Below are 25,465 nucleotides of genomic sequence, written 5' to 3'. Positions count from 1 at the left end.
GGACAAGTAAATATTTAGGACAAGCAGAAAATCTGTGCTATAAATAATCAACCAACCATTATACAGATATTTGAGGAAAATTCCCAAAAAGGGATGAGCAAGGACATCTTTTTTTTTTTTTTTTTTTTTTTGGCTTTTCTGCCAGCCTTAGGCATAATGTCAGCTACTATGATGACAACTGTAATGTAAGGTTTTTTCTTTCTTTACTGACAGGTACCAGCAGTGCAGAAGTAAAGGAAAATCGAAACATTGACAACCTGGAGGATCATCCAGTATCCTCCAATGAGAGGGCAAGAGGGGGAACACCTAGCAGTAAGAGAAAACGACCTTTAGAGGAAGGGAATAATGGCCATTTCTGCAAACTCCAGCTCATCTGGAAGAAAGTCTCATGGTCAGTGACACCAAAGAACGCTCTGGTTCAGCTACATGAACTTAAACCGGGTTTACAATATAAAATGGTTTCCCAGACAGGTCCAGTGCACGCTCCAGTCTTTGCCGTTGCTGTGGAAGTAAATGGACTCACATTTGAAGGCACGGGGCCCACAAAAAAGAAAGCCAAAATGCGTGCTGCAGAGCTAGCTCTGAAGTCATTTGTTCAGTTCCCCAATGCCTGCCAGGCACACTTTGCCATGGGGAACGGCATCAACCCATCCACAGACTTTACTTCTGATCAGGCAGACTTCCCAGATACTCTGTTCAAGGAGTTCGAACCATCTACACACAGCGAGGACTTCTCGGTCTACAACCCCGTGAATAACGACTTGCTTTCCACTGCCTACCGCCACGGGCGCCTGCTCTGCCATACGCTGGACTTAATGGGCCACGGGAAGCAAAGCAAGCACAAGGTGGCATCCAAAGCAGAGAGCGAGAAGAACCCGGTGGTGCTGCTAAACGAGCTGCGGTCGGGCCTGCGGTACGTCTGCCTCTCAGAGACGGTGGAGAAGCAGCACATCAAGAGCTTTGTCATGGCGGTGCGAGTGGACGGCAGAACATTTGAAGGCTCGGGACGTAGCAAGAAGCTGGCCAAGGGTCAAGCGGCGCAGGCGGCCCTGCAGGCTCTCTTCAACATTCGGCTGCCCAGCCACATTCCCAGCAGGAGTAAATGTCACCATTTGCCACAGGTGAGAGCTCCTGGGTAGCCACCAGCGCTGTGGAAGAACTCTTTCAATGAGCGGGATCTGTTTTGCTCTAGGTGGTGTTCTACCAGATGGCTCCTCTGATGCTATAGCAAGGGTCACACCACAAAATAGCTTTTTCTCCTAGAAGGAGCCAGATGCCACAGGCAAAAGCTTGAAAATTGTATCCTGAAATTATTGGATACAATTTGCAGCCCTTTCCAGAGGTGGCATAGATGAGCGGGCAAAATGCAGGAGGACATCCTAAAGCTTCAGTTTGCTAGAGAGAATAAGAACATCGACACAGGCATAAAAATCAGGTCATTCTGTGGTAATGCACCTTTCTTGACAGAAAGGACCCCATAAGCAAAGGGATGCCCCATATCCCCTTCTTAGAGTTAATATTTCATGAGAAGAGTGTCATTCAGAGGAGACAGCAATGACAAGGAATGTGTCTGTGTCAGAGCAAACTCTCCAGCCAATTCTGCCACTAGAAAAGTTAAGGATTTTTGTTTAGATAGGCTTATTTTGGGGGTTGTGCTTTTTTTGTCTTCAAATATGCCTCCAACAGCACAAGAGGTAGTAAAAGCTCCAAAGTTTTTCTGGAACAAACATAGAGATTACTGTTGTATTCATGAAAATAGACCTGTGGTATATACTTAGCACATCAAAATTTCATGGCTGGTCATATGCCAAAGGCTATCTTAGCATTACTCTTGCTTGTGTCAATTTTCTAAGTTCAAAAGAAGCCAGACTTGCAGACATTGAGAACTGTTGTATGGGTTCCAGTAATTTCTATATTTGTTTGCGCTATCATAAAAGATTTGATCCACCAGCACCAGGACGTGATCTACTGCTACAAAGCTCCCTTTATGAAGGGAAATATTAATGTCCAGGATTTAATGCAAAGCACTGGGAGCACTAAGAGTCATTCTGCTGCTGGCTTGCTGTGAGACCCTAGGCAAGTCATTTAAATCCAATATGCCTGTAATAAAAATGAGTGTATTATATGAAAGAACACTTCAAGATCCTTAAGTAGTGTGTAAATGCAAATTACTAGTAGCAATTCTCATTAACATTTTGAAAAATGTTCATTAAATGTTCAAGGGTTTTGATAGGAGATGAATCTTTTAGGTGACGTGATTGCCTGCAGGACACAGGAATCCTCTTTAGTGATCCAGAAGTTTCCTTCCTGTGTTTCCAAAAAAGAAACATAAGAAACGTAAGAAATTCTAAAATACATCATAATCTTCCACCTCTTCCTTTTAATTCTATTTTTTTTAAATCCATGAACCAGTAGGATAATAGCATAATTTAGTAATAGCAGTGATCTTCACGGAGTGCTTTCCAGGCATTTTGGAAGCCTTGGTCAACCTGGCAGTTCCATCCTCCTAGTATTCCTCCAAAGTACAAAGTACGGATAGTTTTAAATGAGAAATCTATGCTGTTTCCTCCCCAAATTAATTCTGATAAAAAGTAAATTGTTTTGATGAACATGCCTGTCCTTCCCCATGGAAACCTAGCACTTGGATATAAAGAGGAATCTTTAGTCCCACCCTGCTGGCTGCTTTGCTGCCCCCAGTGAACTTTGCCGAGTGGATCAGCAAATAAATACCATCCATTCATTGACCAATCATTTCTCATGTTCTGAAACCGCACCAAGTATCATTGCCTCAGTACTCTCTGAAATATTTCCTGGTTGCATGGCTTCATGATCATCTACTGCTTGAATATCACATCTTACCTTGATCCCCAAGTGTTCATTAGGTGACACATTCTTCAGTGTATATTCCTTTTTTTATGGCTTTTTCTCCTTTTTGTAAAATTCTGCCTTCCTTATGCTCTTCTCCTCACTGTTCTGGAAGTACAAATGTCAGTGAAAAGGTGTCAATGTACTTTCTCTGTTGGTGTTTTTTGAGTGGTTATGTATTGTCCAACTGAAAGATTACTCAGGCACTTTTAATGCCAGCATTCAGCACATTAATTGGAGAGAGAAGCCTCAACACTGATTTCTGCTGACCTCCTTACTAGCTGCTCTCATCAATAGATACAGCAGCCACGACACAAAATCAGAGTTTGTGTTACTCAAGTCATAAACCAACTTCTACTGAAACCAACAGACATTTTTCCACTGACTTCAGCTGGTCTATAGCTTAAGCATTAGATCCAGAATCAGCTTTACTTGTTCTGGATGTGTTGTGCAGTACCTCACCAAGTGACTGTGTTTGCTCACTGTTTCAGTCAGCCCATCTGGCAGTTTGGTCACTCAAAGCGGTGGTAACCATACTGGGGGGAGTGTAGTTCTTATTGAGCTGTGGTCAGAACCAGCTGCTCTAAAAGTTGTTTCAGCTTGTTCTTGTCTCCCTGACCTTCTGAGAACCACATTTTCAAGGGCACATTTCAAGCCAAGTTTTCAAAGCTATTCCTACTTCGTAGGCTCATCTTGGTTTGTGTCCAAAAGTGTTTAAAAGCAGGAGAGCACCCTGAAACCCAAAAAGCTTAAGGATAGAATTTGAAATATTAGAGGTGGTTGATTTCTTCACAGAATAAGAACTTTTGTCTTATCTGACCATTCATTCTTTTCATGTGCTCCATCATATTGTTAGGATATCAGATAGAGAACTTAGTGATGGTAAGGATAGGTAAACTGCATCAGCTGTAACAGTTTTGCCTATATTTAGAGTACTTTGTAGAATCTAGGCGTATGTTTATCTTTTTGGATAAACTGCCCTTTACAAAGAGTATACAAACTTTACATGTCTCTGTTCCTGCTCCCCTTGCTGTTAACAGTGGTGTTAAGAGGCCAGAGTTTGATTTTTCCTAATTACAGCCTGAGTGAAAACAGAAAAAGCCAAAAATCTTGTAATACTGTTTGTCAGTTGTGCTGAACATAGATTTCACAGTATCCAAGAAAGTATGAAATAAGTTCAGATATTCTTATGGGCTGGGCCTTATGACCATTGACATTTCTGCCTCACTCACCCCAGGGGACATGGCATCCCTCAGTTTGGGCCTCGGGCATGCCCTCAGACTGACAGCCACTTTTCCTGCTGGCCAAGGGAGAGGGACTGTGAAATATCAAAAAGGGCAGCATGTCCTCCAACCTGTCCTGAGAGCTGCTGCCTACACAGGAGTCTTCCTGAAACACCAGGAAATGCAGAGCATAGATATAAAATCCTTCCACCTTGATCTTTTCTGATTCAGGCAAAACAAAGAAATGCAAGAATTGCAAAGGCAGAAATAGATTAATTCTCTGGGGTAGCTGCGGTCCAACTTGCTTCTCCAGCTGCCTCTCCTAACCCTCACCTTCCAATGCTGAAAATCCACCACGAAATTGTGAACACTTTACAATTCTGCTTTCTTAGAAAAACATCACTGTGCCTCTGATTTTCTTCCCTGAGATTGTTCCACAAGGTGTTTCGGCTGACTGCAAAATTATACTCAAAAATAATAATAAAAAAAAAAGTCGATCACACTTTACACAAGGAAAAAAAATCTGATTTCATAATAAACCAAAAATAATTAAGATTATTGCTTCTTCACTGCCATCAACAGTAACCTGATCCACTTCTGTGATTCTTATACAGGTAAAAGGATGGCTGGGGGACCTGAGCTCTTGCCTGTGTATAGGGTGAATAGAAAGTGGCTGAGATAATCCCAGAACCAGCTGAAATAGTTACAACATTTGCCCATCAATCTGCCAGCCACAGTTCTTCCTCAAACAGATGTCTTATCTGTGCTATGCCATTGAGGTGCAAGATAAATACTATTGATGGTCTGAGGCTGGGCATGCCACGTTGAGCAGAGTAGCCAAGATAGGAGCCTGGAGATCTGCTAAACTAATGGCAGAGATAAAGCAAGTCAGGAGAATGGAAATTACATTGCATCTCTGAGAACTGTCTCTAAGTCACTAAGTATTGTTCCTTGTTTCCTAGCATAGTTCATCCAAACTCATAGTGTCCACCGAATAACAAACAATTTATTCGATCATCAGCTTTTATGGAAGTCTGACAATTCTTTCCCCTCACCTTGGGAGCTAATATTCTTATATTCCAAAACAGGAGACAATATCAAAGGGTGCTGACCTAACCAGCCCTAACAAGTCTGCGCTGGTAGAAACACATCCAGACGCTCCCAGCCTTTCCAAGTGCAGCGTGCTCATTTCAGGAGATCAAGGTGACCTCCAACTGCATCTGACCAGTTTACAGATTGCTTTCTAATCTTGTAGTCCTTCTAATCTATCTCACTCAGTCTAAATACCATTCCTACTGCTGTAGAGCAAAACCATTAATTAATATTGGCCATAACAAATTAGTCATAGAGAGATGTTTGGATTTCAAATGGACCTAAATTAAAAAAGAATAGGTGTGAAAATCACATTCACTCCACTTTGAAATGGCTTGATGCTACTGCTCTTGCTGGTTCACATCCAGAGCCTCCAGAGCAGCAGTTGTCAATTTTTTTATTTAAACAAAACTTCATTGTGTTTTGTGTGTGTACCATCAAAAAGAAGCAGGTTTTTTTTTTCCCTCTGGCAAACAAAGCTAGTCATCTGAATCCAGTTAAATCCCCACTTTGCCAAAAGTTTCATTTGTAGACCAAAGCAACCTCAGCATCCTCATTCTTTACCCTGAGCAGGTCAAGGACTCCTACCAGCTAACTCCAGAGTCACCTTGGCAAGCAGTGGTGTGGGTAGAACACCACTGTGTTGGGGACAGCCCCATGCCCCACTTCCCTCCAGAAATTTGTTTCTCTGTGTTGCAAAACTGGTTCATTTTATGCAGTGTCGGTTGTTCCTGCCTCCTTCACTCTATTTCTGTCAGTGTCCTCATTTGCCAACTTCCTCACAACCGTGCCCTCTCACCTGTGTCACAGTTAAACCAGGGCTGATGTTGGCAGTGATGGACCTGACTCCAGTGTGCAGAGGGACAGCACACTGAGCTGGCACTGAGCTTTGAGAACATGTTTCAGCATGTTTCTATGAAGGGTTTTTTCTGGTCAAGTGACCAGGTACATTTCTTTTATAATCTTTTCTGTTTTCTCCTTCACAAAGAGAAACAGCTGATAGATGTGTGTGTGTAGCTCCTGCAGTGAGATGCAAGAAAGGGAAATAGGGACTGGAGGGGTGGTTCTGCAATATAAAAAATCTGATTCTGTAGGTGGGGAAAGTTGCTTTTAATAAGCAGAGCAACAAGCAGTCAAGACATTTCTAGAATCACAGTTTCTTAAGCAAAACAATGGCAAAAGAACCAATTCAGAGTCACAGCATTAGTGCACTGGATACCGTTATTATTATCCCAGCTGATAATAAGATTTCAGTCACATCTAGGCTCACAGCTGAGGAATCGGGACACCCCAACCCTTCATACAAGTTCAACATAAAAGAAGATTATTGCCCCAGAGAGATTACAGCTTGAGTCTTAGATGAAGAAATTACAATGTTTTAATGTATATATTCCATGCAAGATCAAAGGGAGATGCAGAAGGGCTGCCTACATGGAATCACAGGAAACAAATTAAGAGGGTAGAAAGGTCTCCCGTTGCTTGCTTTCATAGCATCAGCACATACATGTAGGGTTTTATACACAAAACCCAGTCATCACGGCAAAATAACACATTACTTTCCATCATCTGGGCTACAGTAATACTCCATCTCTCTACTGCAGGAAGTCTCTGAGTTAGTTTATCTATTTCCACCCTCCACACCTCTCTCTTAGCTCCTCAGTTGCTGTACCCTGTAACTCCCTGCTCTCTCACAGCCATAGATAACTCCAAGAGGATCCCCAAAAGATTCCTCTGCATTTGTCTTTAACTCCTACATGATATAGAACATGCTCAAGATTTTCAGAGCATCAGATATGCTAAACAAAACTCTTCTAAGGGAGATATTAAAGTCTAAATATACCACTCATCTAATTAATAATACTTAGGAGGCCTGTAGTAACAGTGATAATTAGTAAATGAATGGCTGATCTCCATTTACAGGAGTGAAAAAATAATTTTAATATCTTCAAGGAAAAAAATCTCTAAGACTGAAAGGCATTTTTTTCAAGTGTATATATACTTACAGAATCAAAGTTTATAAGCAACCAAAAACCCTTCTTCCTCTGAAAAAATGGAAAAATAAAAATAACAGATTTTCCTTTATAAAGATTCTGCAGAGTCCACTCTGATTGCAGTGCATTGACAGTGGGGTGAATCTGAGTTAGCAGTCTGTCATGGCTGCTGGCTGCTCTTCTAGCATAGCTGCAAATACTTCATACCATCCATACGTCCACAGAGCCAGCATTTGATTTCTTCCCTTCAGAGTCTACGTTGCCTATTAAACACGGCTAGTGAGACACAGTGTGGACTCTGCTGGCTTCTGTATTTACCACAGCGAACCTGCTGGCCTGTCAAGGAAGCTGATGGTGTGGGTCTGATTTGTGAAGAATTATTATTTGTCCGGCCCATTATGATGAGATGTTTTGTGCAGAATGATTAGGGCTCCAGCAACGAGCAGGGCTAGTTAGCACATGAAAGCTGAATCCCAGTGTGGTGGCATCCACACATAAAACTTCCTTCTAACCCAGATACACTTGCAGCTGTCAGAGTTGCCTCTGCTGCTTTCTGGCTTTGTAAGTGAGCTAGAGACACTTCAAAAAGCTCCCAGCAAGCTGGACCTCATTAAAGCTCCTGCTTCATCCTGGACTTGCATCCAGACATTGTTTATGATGCTTCATTATTACCTGCTTAATATAAGCCGTGATTGTTCTGTTCCACTAAATGGAGCTGTAATACAAGAGTCTGGAGTGAACTTGTCTTTGGTCGAGTTCCATGTGAAGCCTTCTCTGTTTGAGCTGGAGTGTCACAGTCATGCCAAAACAGCGTTCTTTATCTATTTTTATCTGCAGTCACATCTAGGAAGCCTTAATTATTCAAACAGATTTTTGCTTCTATATACAGAGTATCAGAAGCAAGTTCCTGCCATTTATTTTACAACGACTACCTCCCTCTTGTGGTCCTCGTGCCAACTGTGTGGCAGGCAGATGATGATGGTGCGAGGGGAAGATTAATCCCACAAAATGCCAGCGCACCCCGGAGAGGCGGCGGTTCAGAGCCTGCATTTCCCCAGCGCTGCTGCTGGGGAGCCCAGTGGCACGTGCAGCAGAGGGACTGTCCCCTCCCTGCTGAATCACATCTTTGTCCATTTTATTTTATTGCATCCATTAGCCTTCAAGTAGTGCATTTGTATGGTAGTTTTGGAGAAAACAAATATTTCTCCTGCCCCTTTATCACCGCTAAACTGCTCATGCATACTGCAATATGAAAGGATTACATACGTAGACATACACACACACACAAAATAGTGTGCATGTCATAAAATCCAATAGGTGGAATATATTTAAAGCTTAATCTTAGGATTGTTGGGAATTAATGGACAGAGGAGACTTTAGACTTATAATGGATGCAAAATGTGATTTGTGTGTGTAGACATTTACACAACTAAACAAAACTAGACAATAGTCTCACGTTCTTTGAGAGACTAAAATCCTTTCTTGTTCATTCAGTGCTTTCTGTATATGAACATTTTGCAAGTGAATTTGGAACTCTAATGGGACCAAAATTTATCAGAGCAAAGTGAGTTTTTTTCATTTCTCACATGCATGATGCACGATGGGAACTTTTGTTAAGATAAAATATTTTTACAAATTCCTGAGAAATAGAAGTGGGAGATAAATATGCGTATTCACTGGGAAAGTGGGTAAATTATCCATCTCCTTTCATCACAAAGTTTTATTCAATGAAAACAACCAATATTGTCTGTGTCTCATGATACTCATCAACTGAATTCTAAGACACATAAAATTTTAATGCATCCATAAACTCCTCCTCCTCTACCTTAAATACTTCAATATTGTCTTTAGGCAAATTTATGTTGTTTTTTCATCCTTTCTAGTTTTCTAATTGATAAGTCAGGGTTTACTTCCAAGCAAGCTACCATTATTTCCTGTTTGTCTTCCAAACTGGACTAGACATTTGATACGAAAGCGCCTAAGCATGATTGCTCTTAACCTACTTGTTATCACATCTGCTGCAGATGCTAGCTACGTAATCAGAACTGAATTCAGACAACAGTACCTTAAAATCAGTGCTACACTCAGATGTCACCCAAATGAGACCATGCTACAGAAGCCTCACTGATTTGCTGTATAAATTCCTTGTGTGCTGTTTCTTCTCACTTTATTCATCCAGTTTGGCCTTAAAAACTAAAGGTGGAAAGAAAACATTACCTGAACAAACATAGCCAAATGAACAAAATGAACATGGTTTAGTTTGTTCAGAGAAATAGCCTAATCATCCCATGATTTCTAGATTCTTCTGCTTATACCATTTAATTGTTGAATTCCTATTTTTAGGCCATCTTCTATGAGCGGGGCACTATACAGAAATAATTACAATCAACTCCTTTCCTTCTTATGTGGGTCATTGCTTTATTAGGTTAAACACACCGAACAATATGAGTCTCCAAGGTCTTGTGAAGAGGGTGAAGACAGCAACATTGGCTTCATTTCTTGTTTGATAATTAGGTTTTATCCAAATCAACTCTGCCCTGTGCTTTTAAATAATAATCCTCTCAGGGATATTGAAGAATAAACTCATTACTCATGAATCATCCCCTTCTTTTCTTCCAGTCTCCTCGATACACACGCAAGCCATTCCAACCCTCAGTGGCTAATGACCCTTGTACACTCATCATATTTACAAGAGTTCATAACAGTATCAGAAATATACTGTCATGGCTTGGTTGTCCTGGTCACTGCAGAGAAGCAGTGTCCAAGAGAGGTGCAGAAATTCAACATGTTTGTTTAAACCTGACCCAGCTACCCAGAAACCCTCTGCAAACCAAGGCAGTGGCCATCAACATGCAGAAGCCAAAAAAAGCCAAGCTAGAAAATAATAGAGAGCAGTGGTTGATAGCAACCAGCATAAAGGCAAGTTCCTTGAAGACTCAGGGTTTTGGTAGCAGTGAGGGGCAAATAAGCTGACTGATGCACATCAGAAGATGCTATTCAGAGCCACACTGAAGCTTTTTGTGTCTGCATATCAGCAATTCAGATTAAAATGGAAACAGATCTCATAGCTGTTAAAACTTTCTCTTGAGCCAAAAGGTAGCAGTTGTACCACTTGGAAAGCAGCATGATTCACCTAAAATAGTGTCCTATAATAATGCTTACAGTGACTCATAACAGAGAGAGAAGAGGGATGGCCCATGAGGGTCACCATTCTGGAAAATATCTTCATGGATGCTAAAGGTAGTTATCAGCTTTCACCAAGAAAAACAAAAAAGCCCTGGCACATACATTCTATGTATCATATGGATCGTTGCAGCTCAGCTGCAAGGGTTTTGCTATCCCCAGCCAGGACTGACAACACATTAAAACACTGTCATATCTTGCTGCCTCTTGTGGCATTGCATGTTCTTCCTTCAGTGCTCAGCTAAAGGCCACTCAGGATTTTTTCCTATATATAGTTACATGGGCATTACCAGTAGGGTAGGCATGAGTTCTTGACTCAAAGATATCTTTGCCCATTCTGTGCTTGTCTTCTTCAAAACTACACCTTCTTCAGTGCTGTAGCACATTCCTGTTGATCATAACTCAAAGACATCTGTCTGGGTCCCTGATGGTTTAGGTATGGCCTAAACCATCAACATTTACTCTGGTAAGCATCTCAGCATGGCTAGTGGATTGTATTTGCCCCTCTGCTAGGTGCCGGCTGATAATTAGAAAAGACAGCAAGACATCTTGAAGATTATTTATTTGCTGAATAAGCAGATTATTTTACTCAAATTCACAAAAAAAAAAAAGTTCTGAAAAACAAGACCACAAAATACTGCCATATGAACCCTCAAGCTGAGATAATTTTTTTGGTTCCTTCTTTTTTTTAGTGTAGGATATATATGGTGACAGTCATAATAATCCTACTGATAGGAGATGCCCTTTGCTTTTGCAGGGCAAGAGCCTTCAGCTGCATGTTTTACATTTTGACTTTGAGGGAAATAAGAGTACAAGAGGGATACACTGCTGCTGTCACCACATTCTGGAGAACACTGATGGGAAGAAATGAATAGTATTCCCCAAAACACTGACAAGCTACAGTGCATAAATTTTCCTTTTAAATCCTGCATTCATAAAGAAAAAAAGAAAGTAACATGACTTTCAGATTTACAGTCTCTGATTTTTCCCTCTATGAGTAGGGAGGGCCTAAAAATTAAGGTAGATTTTCAGAAAATTAAGTCTTCACCCGCATCTTTTCTTGGACATTTGTGATCATAGAGAGCTCTTTATCCCTTCCTCTTTCAAAAAGAAAATAAAAAGTACAAAGAAAAAATGTATAGTCTCCTTTACATACCAAAAAGCAAGCAAACAAGCCAGATGAGAAAATCCTTGCAGGCAGACTAACGTACTTGCCATGTAAATGAGCTAATATCAAGCAGATACCTGAGCAAAGCTTCTCTATGGCAAAGCAGGAGCGAGTTGTGCAAATCTGAGGGATCTGTTGGGGAGCCCTTGGTAACAGCAGGTCACCAGATAAACACCAATGAGGCTGAACTGAGCAGCAGGAGAGAAAGAAACATTGCAAAGACAAGCTGGGGAAAAAAAAAAAAAAAAGGCTTCCAAGATGCCTTTGACAGAAATTGATCTGAGCAAATTAAACACTCGTACTGTAGTGGTTAGCAGCCTCAATTTTTTTGTTTCTTCCTTTCAAAATGTGAGGTTCCAGTGGGGGGATTAGAATGGGCAGTTTACCTTTCCTCACTGGTGGTACTGGTGTGCAGGAGCAGGGCTGCTCCCAGCTGCAGAAGTGAGGGGCACTTGGTGGAGTCAGAAGTAGAAGCTTAAAATATAGAAATTACCCCATTGAGGATCTGGGAAGAGTTTTTTTGGGGATGAGAAGAAGAATTGACACCTTTGGTGAAAAACTCAAATTTGGGAAGGAAACTGTTGGAGTTATAACACAATCTGGAAGTGAAATCCTTGCAAAGGCACATATAGGGCAATACTTTTTAATGGTGGCTGGGAGCTGTGTTTTGCTACCCATGCCACATACTGTATTCTGGGAGCTTATTTCTTTGCACATATACTTGCTAGCATTACAAATATCAAAAGTCCTTTTTGTGGTTGTGAAATTAAGGTGAATAACTGAACTAGCAAAAACGACATTTTCTCCGATATATGTAGGCATGAAGCCACAAAACCATGTGGGAAGCTAATACCTTTATTCCATTTTCCCACAGGCATAAACCACAGCAGAATTTAAACCTGTGGATTTATAGCAAATAAAATATCAAACTTACCCTGAACTATGTTGCAGCTGTTTCTTATTCCATCATGCAGCTGATAAATAGCTAATCTCCTGTTCGGGCCTCTCTATTGAAATAAGCACAGTAAAAAGTTTAGCTATCTCATACTGAACTACTTCAGCTGAATATCCTTAGCTGACTGCTTCTGGCAACTATTAAATGCAGCTCAGATAAAGTCTGTTTTCTACTAGTATTTGTTTCTCTCTTGACACCGTTGGGATCTGCTCCCACTGAAACCTTTCAAATTGGAAGAAAAAATCTACTGAAAAATGCATTATTTAGCAACCATAACTAAGCAGCACTAATGCTAGGACAGAGGTTTCCTTTGTGTTCACTGTCAACAAATATGTTCCTCTCTACCAGCAGCCTCACCCCCACCATTAAAACTGATGATTTTGCAGAGCTGGGACCAAAAACAAAATAAAAAGGGGACTGCATCTTTCCCTATAGCACAGCAGACAAACAAGAGCTATGAGACAGCTTCAATTTGCTGCATATTCTGGTTACTCGCTCATCTGCCTTCCAAGCTGCCTTTTGCCCTGCTAGTGTCAGCAGCTGCAGGCTCTGGATGCCCGGCTGTGAGCAGTGAGCTGGCAGCTCTGCTGTGCCCCACAAGCAGCCAGCCCCATAGTCTGCCACAGCACAGGGTCACGTACACCTTAGTCCTCAGCCTGATTCCCTTCCCTGGCTCTGCCTGTCCTGTCCTGGTTTCCATTTTCCTTCTGGCGCTTGCCTCATCCAGGCAGGAGCAGGCTGGAGATGGAAGGAATAAAGCAGCTGTGAGAACAATTCAGTAAAACCTTAGGGCAAATGTTAGGTGCCTGGTCCTTGTGATAATTGCTTGCATTAGAGTATATTAACACAATTGCACTTGCAGCAAATTAACAGTGATCTGTGCAGAGGCACAAAATCAAGTGTAATAATAATACAAGTGTATGAAAAACAACGGGATCGCTACCTAATTAATTAATAACCAGTTACTGATTAAAAGGGGAGCATTTGGAGCTAAATGTGTCCTTGACAACACTAACAGGATTGGTTTAGCACTGATTGTATTTTACAATAAGACATATAAGTACAAATAATTGCTTCCACTATATCATGGAATTAGTCCCATGACAGCTCAGCTGATTACTTCAAGGTTTTATCTGTGTTTTGTAGCTGCAAGATCCACTACTGTTTTGCACCTTGCTAGCTGGTAGTGAAACACTCTTGTCTGTTTACATGTAATACATGTAATGTAGGAGAAGCAGAATCAATACTGTAGATATATACAGTAATTGCATCACAAAGGTTACCGCGCTTGGAAAATAGCTGATGAAGACTTGAGGTAATGAGCTGAAACATCCTGAAAGTAATTCCTAGCAGCACTAAAAACAATAATATAACTTTGCCTGACATGGGTAATCCTCTGTAGACTAAGGGAAGCATAATTTTTTCTGGAAGGGAGTTTTGTGGTCCACTGAGAGTTTGAGTGAGATATGGGATATACCTCACGAGTGAGAAACGGCTCATAACTCAGGAGAGGTGGAACCTAAATGGAGTCACAGAGGTCATTCTTATTTTATCACTGGGGGAAATACACCATGTATATCACTCAGCCTTTTCATACATTCAGTTACTGGGATAATTCTGGGTCCAACAGATTGTTCATGCTTTTTTCATGGTATATTTCATGAATGGAAAGCTTTTAAAACAATTGAAAAAAGGAATTGCCCTGGAACCATTTGCTCTGTCAGTCCAAAGCTAGTCTTCTTTACATATAAGTTTAATGAAATGCATCGGAAGTCTCCAGTTCACGTAGAGAATGGAGTTATTGGCTAAATATTTATTTTTCTCTTTCAGTGTGTTTTTTGCTACTGCTTCAGTGCAGAAGCTAGAAGGGCCAATGAAGCAGTCAGAGAAGTTTGTCCATCCTTTTATCTCCCTGCATGGTACCAGCCAGTTGTGTGATGTGAATATTTCTGCAGAAGAGATTTCCTTACATGATTTCAGACTGCCTTCCTAACAAAATTAGCTCGCTGTGATCACCTTTCTGCTCCTCCTACTAATCCTTAAGACTGTTTATCTATATTTGACAGCAGCAGATAGCTCAATACACTCTGTCCCTATCTACACAACATAAAAACAGGGGCTTCATAAAAACAAGCACAACCCAAGCTAGTCCTCCACAGGGGACAATGCAGTTACCCCCAGGCCAGCAGCCAGAAGGCCAGGCAGCATGTTGGCAAGACTCACAGACATACTGGTGTTTCTGGTCCTGTTTCTTCTCAACACAGAGGGCCTGAGTGCCCTCTTTTTCAGAGGTGTGATTCTGCTGGAGTCTACTGAGTCACACTGGGTGTAAGAAGAGTCTTGGGCTTAGCAAGTGCTTCCCTATAGCTGCACATTATCAAACAATTTCTTAACTAAAGCCTACACAATGAATCAAATTGGTATAATCAGGATATTGTTGTGGCTGTGACCTGAAACAGGTTTTGATATGATGCTTCTCATCTTGTTCCTTATGGGAGACAGCTGGAGTTTTTAACTTAAGATGGAATTTGTCAGGGTGTAGTGGGAGTTGTGGGTATCTGGCAGCCTTGTGGAGCACCCAGCTCGGACCTCAGCATCAGCCAGGGATCCTTTTGCTGACAGCACAACACCGACCCAGACTTCAAGGGTATTGTAGGTTCAGCACTGCCAAGCTGCCCCTGTGCTGAGCAGAGGAGTCCACAGCAGTGTGGGCCTGGCTTAAGCATATACACACCCAGAGCTTGTGCAGAAGCCTCTCCTACAATGTCTTGGCAGCTCTGTCCTCCTACACCAGCCCTGAGAATGCTGGCAGAGGAGTACGGGCATTTGCTGCAAACTCAGGGTCAGTGGGACAGTGGAGTTGTGCCACTCCAGAGGAACCACCTCTCCATGTTTCCTCTCAAGACAGCCTGGCTGCCATGGACAACTTCACACTTTCTGTAGAGTGGTTGATTGCATCCAGAAATATTGTTTCTATAACACTGGACTTTCTAGAGTATGTGCACTCTAGCATCAATTAGCTGTCAGTGTAGGAATACACAACACAAGAAGGAGACATATTTCTGGTGTGTGTGTTTGGACCTCACTGTATTTTCATATAGAACATTTTTCTCTTTTATTAGATCTCTGAGCCACTTCTTGCTTTATACCGTGCAGATGAAAGCAGTGTGTGACATTGCAGCAGCCACCAGGAACAGTCCTGTTGAGCCAGCAGGTTCCTGCTGGATGGAGAGGCTGGGTCTGTGTGTTAGTCTGGGACAAAACTGGAACAGGCAAAAATGCGGGCAGTTATCTCAGTGTATGATTGGTGAGACCAAGGAGCAGGCAAGGAAAAAGCATATTTTTGTTTTATCTGTACCTATGTTGGTGACCCAAAATTGATCACCTGAGCTTGTGTACTCTAGTAACAGCTGCAAACTCTTTCACTGGTTTTCAGTGCTGTATGTTGCCAATTCAAAGGGCTGTTAGTAGTCCAAACAAAATTATTTCTCCTTCTCTCAAATAGTGTATAAGCTCAGATATAGAACTGTTAAATTCTACTTTTTTTCTAGCATACCTGGTTCTGATTTCTAAGGGCCTTAATTAGCAAAAAGCAGAAGGTTGAGAAATGGTGGATTAAAGGTTCATCTATAAACTGAAAATATAGTAAGTCAGATGACCACTGATGAGTTTACTCTGGTACATTTGTTATGGAATAAATGGGGCAGGTGCTAAAATCCTTACTTAGGAAAACTGAAGCCCATCAGTGTTGACACAGGATTAAACAGGAGCATTCGTTGTATTTGGCAGCTGTGAAGGGGTTTTCAGTTTGTTAGGGGAAGGGGGCAGTCTGCAATGCATCTAAGAGGTCTGTGTGCAGTATAACAAGAGACGACTAAGCCAGCGTTAGGAGGAATTTAAGTGGATGTACTGGTTTGGGCTGGGATGGAGTTAATTTTCTTCACGACAGCTCGTATGGCGCTATGTGTTGGATTTGTGACTACGGCAGTGTTGGTATCACAGGGGTACTTTAGCTACTGATACACAGTGTTTACACAGAGTCAAGGCTCCCTTTGCCGCCCACGCTGTTGGTGGCGAGTAGCCTGGGTGTGCACAGGAATTTGGGGGGGGACACAGCTGGGACAGCTGACCCTGACTGACCAAAGAGATATCCCAGACAATATGATGTCATGCTCAGCAATAACAGCTGGGGGAAGAAGGAGAAAAGGGGGACTTTTGGAGTTAAGGCATTAATAATAGACCTATTAAACTGTCTTTATCTCAACCCAGGGGTTTTCTCACTTTTACCCTTCAGATTCTCTCCCCCATCCAGCTGGGAGGGAAGGAGGAAGGGAGGGAGGGAGGGAGCAGCTAAGTGGGGCTGAGCTGCCTGCCAGGGTAAACCCATAACAGCGAGTAACACCGGGACATGACTGTGGGAAGTATATAAAGTCACCATTTATTAATCTACACTGGCATGCTCATTTCCATTGAAACCAGTGGCAAAACTTTGCTGGGTGCAGGTTCCGTGTTAAAGGACCATATTTAGGGAATATTTGGAAAGGAAAAGACTGAGATACTACAATTTTGAAACCACATTGATGTCTGTTCTCAAGTAGCTGCCTGGTTTCCATTCATGCCTTGAGGGGCTAATCAATAAAGCATAATTATCTCCTCTGTTTATAGGGTGATGCTTATTCTCAGTTTAAATTGAGAACTATTGAAAGACCATATGAGGAAGACCTGAACGTATGTGTCAGGATCAATTCAAAGTTTAAATTGCTTATAATGGCTTTTTAATGTCAATTCAGATATCTCCAAGTGAGGATGACAGAAAAGTAACTGTGTCATCAGCTAGTTTTGCAGTTTAAAGGGATATTGTCAGCAGAAAAACTAAACAAGGAACTACACATAGAATTAAATACAGCACTTTATAGCTTGATGTCATAGCTTGTGGTTGGTTTTTTTTATGTATGTCCCAGTTTGAGTCCTTAACACTTGACAATTTATTTTAGCTTTCTTTTCTCCCTGATTGCTGTTGAAAGATTCAATTTTTTTTAAAAAAAAAAATATTAAAAAGTAGAATTAATTATGGAATTTGTTGAAAGTGTGAAGCTGATCATAAAAGGTTTTAAAAAATAGAGTCACAGCACAGCTGAGATTGGAAGGCATCTCTGGAGGTCATCTAGTCCAGACCCTGCTCTAGCAGGATGAGCTACAGCAGGTTGCCCAGGCCTATGTTTGGCTGTGTTTTGAGTAAGACTACAGATGGAGACTCCATGACCCCTCTGGGCAGCCTGTTCTAGTGTTTAACCATCCTCACAGAAAAATAAAAAAGTAATTTCTGCTTTCAGATAGAACTTCTGGCTTTTTAATTTGTGCCCATTGCCTCTTGTCCTGACACTGGGCACTACTGAGAAGAGCTGGTTCCCTTGCCTTCATTCCCTTCTATCAGGTACGTATTGATGAAATCCCCTGAGCCTTCCATTCTCAAGGATGGACAACCCCAGCTCTTGCAGCTTCTGATCATATGAGAGATGCTCCAGTCTGTGAATCATCTTAGCAGCCTTTTGCCGGACTCACTCCAGTATGACCATATTTCTCTGGTACTGGGAAGCCCAGCACTGGACCCAGCACTCCAGATGTGCCTCACTAGTGCTGAGCAGACAGAAAGGATCTCCTCCCCCAACCTGCTGACAGCACTCTTTCTAGTGCAGCCCAGGAGGCTGTTTGCCTTTTTTGCCATGAAGTCACATTGCTGGCTCACCGTCAGCTTGTCCACCAGAACACCAAGGTCCTCCTCATCAAATATGCTTTCCAGCTAGAATGTTTATAAATATCTAAAGAGTGGGGTCAAGAGGATGGGGCCAGTCTCTTTTCAGTGATGCCCAGCAACAGGACAAGGGGCAAAGGACACAAACTGCAACACGGGAAATTCCACTTAAACATAAAGAGAAACTTCTTTACTGTGGGGTTGATGGAACACTGGAACAGACTGCCCAAAGCAGCTGTCTCCTTCTCTGGAGACTTTCAAAACTTGCCTGGATGTGTTCCTGTGCAAACTGCTCTAGGTGAACCTGCTTGGGCAGGGGCATTGGAGTAGATGATCTCCAGAGGTCCTTTCCCACTCCTACCATCCTGTGATCCTGTGTGATTCTGTGTTTCTGTGGTCGGCCCCCAACCTTTCTGTGTGCCTAGGGTTGTTGCTTTCCATGTGCAGAACTTTGCAGTTCTGCTTGTTGAACTTCATGAAGTTCCTGTCCACCCATTTCTCCAGCTTATTGAGGTCCCATTGGATACCATCACCACCCTCTGTCAGTGTTACATCAACAGAAAACTTGCTACGGGTACTTTCCATTACGTCATCCAGTTCATTTATAAAGACGGTAATAGTATTGGACCCAGTGTTGAGCCCTGGGGTACAACCCTAGTGACATGCCTACTATTGAACTTTGTGCCACTGTTCACCACCCTCTGGCCGCAGTCTTTTGGCCAGTTTTCAGTCCAACTCACTGTCCACTTATCTAGCCCATACATTGTCAGCTTGTCTATGATGATACTATGGGAGATGATGTCAAAGACTTTACTAAAGACAAGGTAAAGAGCATCCACTGCTCTCCCCCATCAACCAGTTCAGTCACCTCATTATTGAAGGCTATCAGGTTGTTGAAGCACAATTTCTCTTTCATAAATCAGTGTGGACTGCTCCCCAGTCTCTTTCTTGTCCCTTGTGTTTGGAAATACTTAGGAGGATTTTCCGCCACTTTCCCAGGGATGGAGGTGGGGCTGTCAGACCTGTAGTTCCCAGGATCTTCTGCCTTGCCCTTCTTACAGATAGGCATGACATTTGCTCTCTTCCACTCTTCAGCAACCTCTACCAATTACCATGCACAGGAGCAGGATAGAGTAGGATATGTTCTATTTGAATTTCCTCTGAGCTAATTTCAGGAGAAACTGTTGCAACACTTTCATGGTCAATGCTGTGCTGGAAGCTGGCTGAGGAGATCAAACAGATGCTTCTGGCTTTAAAATCTTTGGGTTTGGAACTACTCAAAATTCTGCCAAGTCAAATATAACTGATACAAATACAACACCTTTTTTTGTAAGTTGATCATGCCACTTTAGCATGCCTATTATAATAGTCCTAAACACTCTTGTTAATAATGTGTGACAGGCAACTGTGGTGGGAATGCTTCATGATTGCTCCTTATGCAATATCATGCTGGGATTGCAGACCCATGCTCTGCCGTTTATGTTATCTGAACTTCACTTCAGACATGTTTTATTATAGTACTGTAAAAAGGAGAATGAAACATTTTATCATATTTTCCTGCCTACCCCCTTGTGCCTATTATTTTTCTTAAAGAATTGTTTTTATCATCTGTCTTATACTGTGTAACGCAGCATTATCTTCACCTGTTAAGGGGAAAAATGAATGGACTTACTTACAGTGTACAACAGACTGACAGCAAATCATAGCATGGATGTTCCCTTCAGGATGACAGTTATACCCTAGACAGCATGGTGACTAAATAACTCATTGTGAGAAACTCCTTTTCTCAGACAGTTGTTAAATTGAAGGTATTACCAAAACAGAACACAAGAATTATTGCTTGCTCTATGGTCATTTTTCTTTAGGTAAGGATATCTGCCTCTTTTTTTACCTTCTATAAGAAACACACTGAAAGAACCAGTCCAGTCCTCGGCATCATTACAGCACCATTATGGTTTATGCTGACCTAGTAATTTCACTATAAATCCTGTTTTCCAGAAGTGTCTTGAGATTAGGGTTCATTTGAAGTCCAGGCTTCTTTGGGGGATATTTTTTAAAGCACTTTGAGGACTGAGCCTAGCCCTTTTAAAATTTACAGGAGACTGACAAAAGCTAATTAATAATTTCAGATGCTTTCTAGTATTGTTCTTTCATTTCTGTAGCAATGAAGCTACATCTCAGTTTGGAGTTGAGATTTTGCATAGATTAGGATCAACATATTCAGATGAATGGCTTAATTTATTTAGAAAAGTGCCTAATTTTTCAGGGTAAATAAATTTCCATACACTTTACTATATAAATACAATACTGAGACTTGGGTATCTCTGATACTGTGCAGACTACATGGTGTTTTGTTTTATTAGAAGATCAGCAGCAGATCAGTAGTGCAGATGAGCAGATCTACCAATTTTAAGCTGAGTACTGACATAATAGATTAATAAATCAGTGTCTACAAAAAAAAAAAAAAAAAAAAAAAAAGCAGCTTGTTCCTACTGAAACGCTCTGCAGGGGCACACTGATAGCCACTGGAGATGAAGGATTAACCTAGCATCCACAGTAAAGGTGATCTGAAGCCTTTGCTTTGGAACTAGGACTGGATCCCTGCTACCAGCAGAGCTGGCCATTGTTGAAGAGCTAGTAGGGACAGCAGTGCCTCCAGCCAGCATGTCTAGCTCTGAGAGACAAGCCCTGAGCACAGTTCCAGATCCTTTTAAGGTCCACACAGCATAGTACAAGGGAAGAGGGATGTGCATTTAAGCGTATTTCCAACAGAGTCCATCATGTGCTTAGGCAGTTATTTGGCATCACATGCAGCCTGCTGGGGGCTCTGCGGTTCCCTTTGGCTCCCCATGCCCTGGAGATCCTCCCTGTGTGCCACCGTAGCAGGCTTCATGTAAGGTCCCTGGCTGCAGCCACGGCAGCTGCCAGCTCCTCAGCAGAAAAGGAGTCCTACCTGCAGCACCCACAAACACCAGATAGGTCAGACTCCAGTCCAGCCCACTACTTGCCAGCCCACCACTACATATTGGACAGGCTCTTACAGGTCCCTAATTAAAGTCTAGCTGTTTATTACTGAATGGAAGGACTTACATAAGGCCTTGCTGCATGACATAAGTCATTTGGATTTACTTGTGGTCTGTTCCTACTGCCCATGGTGTGTTGATTCAGGAACATCAGTGTGCAGGAACAGGAACAGGGTAGGAAGCGGTTCTCCACCATCTGAGCTCTTGTGCTTGGAGGGTGTCTTCTCCCTGAGCACAAGGACAGCTCACACTGGGCAACGGGTTTTGTTTCACCTATGAAGTTAGTGCTCAAAACCACAAAAACCTCTGGGCTAACTGAACCTTGTCAGCACAATTCCTGCTTTCCAGAGCCTGAAGATGAAATTAGGATTGACTCTAGTTTAAAAACGAAATAGGGAGGGAGGAAAAAGCACTCACTCCTGTCTCCCTTCCATTTTGTAAGTACATGACAATAACACCACTGCACGTGGGTTTGCACTGGTTTAGCTTCACACAGAGTTTAACAGCTGATTTAAATTCAGCAGGTGCAAGTTTTCTGTGTAGACAAGACTCAAGTTTGTAGAAAATCAAAGGGGTTAAGCATTTCTGAAACCTTCCCCTGCACCAAGCAACATGAAATTCTCTACCACTGGGGTAAGTGACTACACAAGGTGCAGGTCAATGCCAAGTCAGGCCAGCTGACTGATTCTGAAAAATTCTGTATTCTGCCTCCTCTTTCACATACCCCTTCATTTTATTTTATTTTTTTTCAGATACCAGTGTTAAATTGACTCAGGATTCAATTTTCATCTGGCAAAGATTAGGGAGAGAAAGAGATTGAGCGGGCTGTTTGCAAAACTGTCAAGAACACAGAGCAGTCCAAGTGTAAAATCTATTCACCTTCACTTGCGGCTACTGATGGGTATAATAACCAAATATTTTTTATTCATCCATCAAAAAAATTTAGAGCTATTTACACGTACATATGCAGAATGCATGATATGATTTGACATAAATGCTTTAATCACACACATTTCAGATCTAACCTGCTTGTAGCTCCACAACTGGGAGTATGAGACATCTGTCTCGAGTGCAGGCTGATAATAAGCATCATGAATCTTCCCTGCAGATCCCACAGCACTTCCCAGACGAGGGGCTGATTTGGCCTGAGCTTTCATGCAAGGCTTTCACTGAAGGCAAAAGCAATTCCACGTCCAGAAGAGCCTACTGCACCACACAAAGCAGCCACTTCTGGGGTGGAGCACCATGACTAGAGCCAGAGCCCTCTTGCCAGGAGAATGGCCTTTTTTCTCCCCAAAAATACTTGAGCCAAGAAATGATAAACAATAACAAAGACAGAGGACATGTTCTGTGAGACTCCTCTGCAAAATTTGTGTGGCTTTATCATGCTTTTAAAGGAAAGAAAAAGGCATCTGCTGCTTCAGCACAACACGTGGAGAACGATAGAAATGCACAGAAAAGTCTTTTGTGATGTGGAATAGGCAAAAAGTCAGTAAAATAAGAAATGATAGAGGATCATTTTATTGCCTTGTATTTATACCCATAAAAATCTTTTCTTTCCTTTTTCAACACTGACAGGGAGAAATAGCTTAAATCTAATATTGTGGCATTCACTAGATGAAAAACAGCTTTGTTGTAATTGCTTTTGCTGAATCTCACGTGTAGAGACACACACATATATATACTTGTAATTGCAGAGGGATACAACAGGCAAATTTGCAAATTAAACTCATTTTCTAAAATAAATCTTTTACAGTAGTTTTGGTGGATTTTTTTTATCAAAACTCCAACAGAAAAAAATAGATGTCAAAAGTGTCCAGAAATAAAATTTTTAATCTTAAATACCTTCCAGAAATATTTACAAAATTATCAGAAATGCTCTATGAGTCTGGTCAGTTACTGATTAGTGGGAAATTTTGCATTGCTGACAATAAAGATTTATCTGGCCATATTTACATAGATGGAATACATTTCGTTTTCAAGATTGCCAAGTTTGGTTTCGTTTGGTTTGGCTTGGTTTGGTTTTTGTCCTAGCTTTACAGACATTTATGGAGAAGGATTTTTTTCTTGAAAATTGTGAATATAAAATTCAGTATATTTACACTTTTTTGAATGAAGCATGGTTGAAATAAGTGCTGCAAAGTAAAGTTCATATACAGTGAAAACCTCTAGTATTAATTACTCCTGAATGTTTGTGAGTACCCAAAATCCTGACATAAAAGCTGTAATTTCTATGCAAAGTAGATAGGAAGATTGAGTTATAATTAAAATGGTAATTATACCCTTAATGCTCTGTATTTGACTTTTCAAAAATGTTATGCTCCATGAAAAGCTATTTAAAGATCAAGAGAAAAAATGTTTTGAAAAATGAATGCATTCAAGACATTCTAGATCTTTTAAAATCCAGTTATTGATTTTTACATGCTTTCATGTGTAGTCTGAAACATTTTCTTCATTTATTTTGGTCGATGGAAATAATAAAAAATCATTGGAACGTGAAAAGCTTAAACGAACGCAATATTCTCAAAGTTGATATTTAACATGATAAATATTTGAAATGTTGGAGGGCAGGCAACAGTATTTACTCGCTGAGTAAAAGCCTGACCTTTGTCCTCTTCACTGGGTGACGCCAAGGAAAGAGCCAGTGGGGATTCAGCAGCCCTGGAGTTCCTCCCTCACTGGTTCGAGATGTGTCATGCTGCACCCCACACAGGATAAAAACAACATTTCCTCTGATCCCTCATTGACTCCTTAGAATTAAAACGAGAGCACCTGAAGCTATACATCAAATGTCAGGAGTGGCAGCCTACTGGAACCGTATCAGTATTTGATGATGTATGGCTTGCTGGGAGGCACAGGATACGCTGGCCGTGGCAGCAGTGACACCGGGGATGCTTTGCCCTCGCCTGGCCGTGGTGCGTGCACAGAGCTGCAGGAAGGGGCAGGAAAACCGCGCCTGCATGGTGGGAAGTGCCTACAGATCTGAGAGGGGACTGAGCAGCAGAGGAGGACCAGTTCCCAAACACTGCCAAGCTTGTTTTACTCGGCACACGTGCACTCGCTTGCCTGTGCAGTTAGTATGTGCAAACTGGGATTATAAAATCTTCGTTCGCTTTGGAGCTGGCACCGTAGTCCCTTCTGCTACTCAAGTAAGCACTCCTCTGAGCAAAACAAAAGGAAGGCCTTAGTGAACTAAACACATTTACAGCAAAATCAGTCAAGTTCTGCAGTCTTAGATGCTTGGGGATTTTGTAGCATTACTCACCAAAAAAAGCCTTTGCCTCCATCCATCTCTTTACCCTGTGTACCCATCACTTACCTTGGGCTCCATGACTTTTCTTTCTTACTGATCTGCAGATATGATTGCGAGTGTTTCCTTATGTCCCATAAAAAGCATGACAGGGTGCTTTTAGGTCAGAGTGCTGAAATTTTGTAATTTCTGTTAAATACACAGCAGCGACTTCCTAGTTTTGAGCTAGCTCTCTCTAGTGTGAAAAGAGAAAAGAGGCAGGGACTTCACTGCTGCTGATCTAGTTTCTGCTCTCTTATTCCAACCGTGGGTGGTGGTGAGGAGCTCTGGGCAGGCTCTGAAATTGGGGTAATGATGAAAAGTCACTGAAGGAAATGAACTCAGTTGCTGTTACGTGCAGTCCCTCTTCATCCAGTAAGAAAGCCAGGACTTGCATTCATCTGCCTAGTGGATCGTCCTCATACTAACCCGTGATATTCATCTGTTTGCAAAAACATCTGGTTGATGGCAAGGATGATCCCATTTTCCAGTGCATGCACTGAGTAACATCCCTGACTGAATGAGTGGCACATTGTGTCTCTGCCCAGTGTTAGGTCATACCACCCAGCTCCAACCTTATAGATCTTCCCTTCTCATGCCCTTACGCCAGCTACCTGTAATGCTCAGGACCCACTCTTCTCCAACCAGAAATGCTAGCAGAAGGGGGAAAAAAAAAAAAAAGTCTGAAGGGTACAAGGGAAGGGTGTCAGCATACAGTCACAAGATAAACCTTCATGAAGAGCATCTGAGAGTCATACAGAAGAAACAGTGAAAGGCCAGAGAGGAAAAAAATGGTCAACAAGCAAGTAGTGCGTGAGAAAGAATGGAGGAATATGGAAGGAACAGCAAGGAAAAACGACTATTGGCTGTCATCCACTCTTACTTTTTTTCAAGAAACTGTTGTAAAGTTTTTTTTGTGTTGAG

The 25,465-nt window shown here is 41.8% G+C and overlaps 1 protein-coding gene across 1 annotated transcript in view; it reads left to right on the top strand.

Annotated features, from left to right (window-relative positions):
* Nucleotides 1-213: 213 nt before the first annotated feature.
* ADARB2 (adenosine deaminase, RNA-specific, B2 (non-functional)) overlaps nucleotides 214-25,465 on the top strand; it is a gene marked incomplete at its 5' end in the record, with an annotated part of 79,593 nt that continues 54,341 nt past the window's right edge. The window contains one exon of the mRNA XM_008940051.1: nucleotides 214-1,121. Within this exon, the coding sequence (XP_008938299.1) occupies nucleotides 214-1,121 (908 nt within the window). The remainder of the gene's footprint in view (nucleotides 1,122-25,465) is intronic.

Source organism: Merops nubicus, unplaced genomic scaffold, assembly GCF_000691845.1.
Source record: "Merops nubicus isolate BGI_N331 unplaced genomic scaffold, ASM69184v1 scaffold15275, whole genome shotgun sequence".
NCBI lineage: Eukaryota > Metazoa > Chordata > Aves > Coraciiformes > Meropidae > Merops > Merops nubicus.
This window is presented reverse-complemented; position numbering and strand designations above follow the sequence as displayed.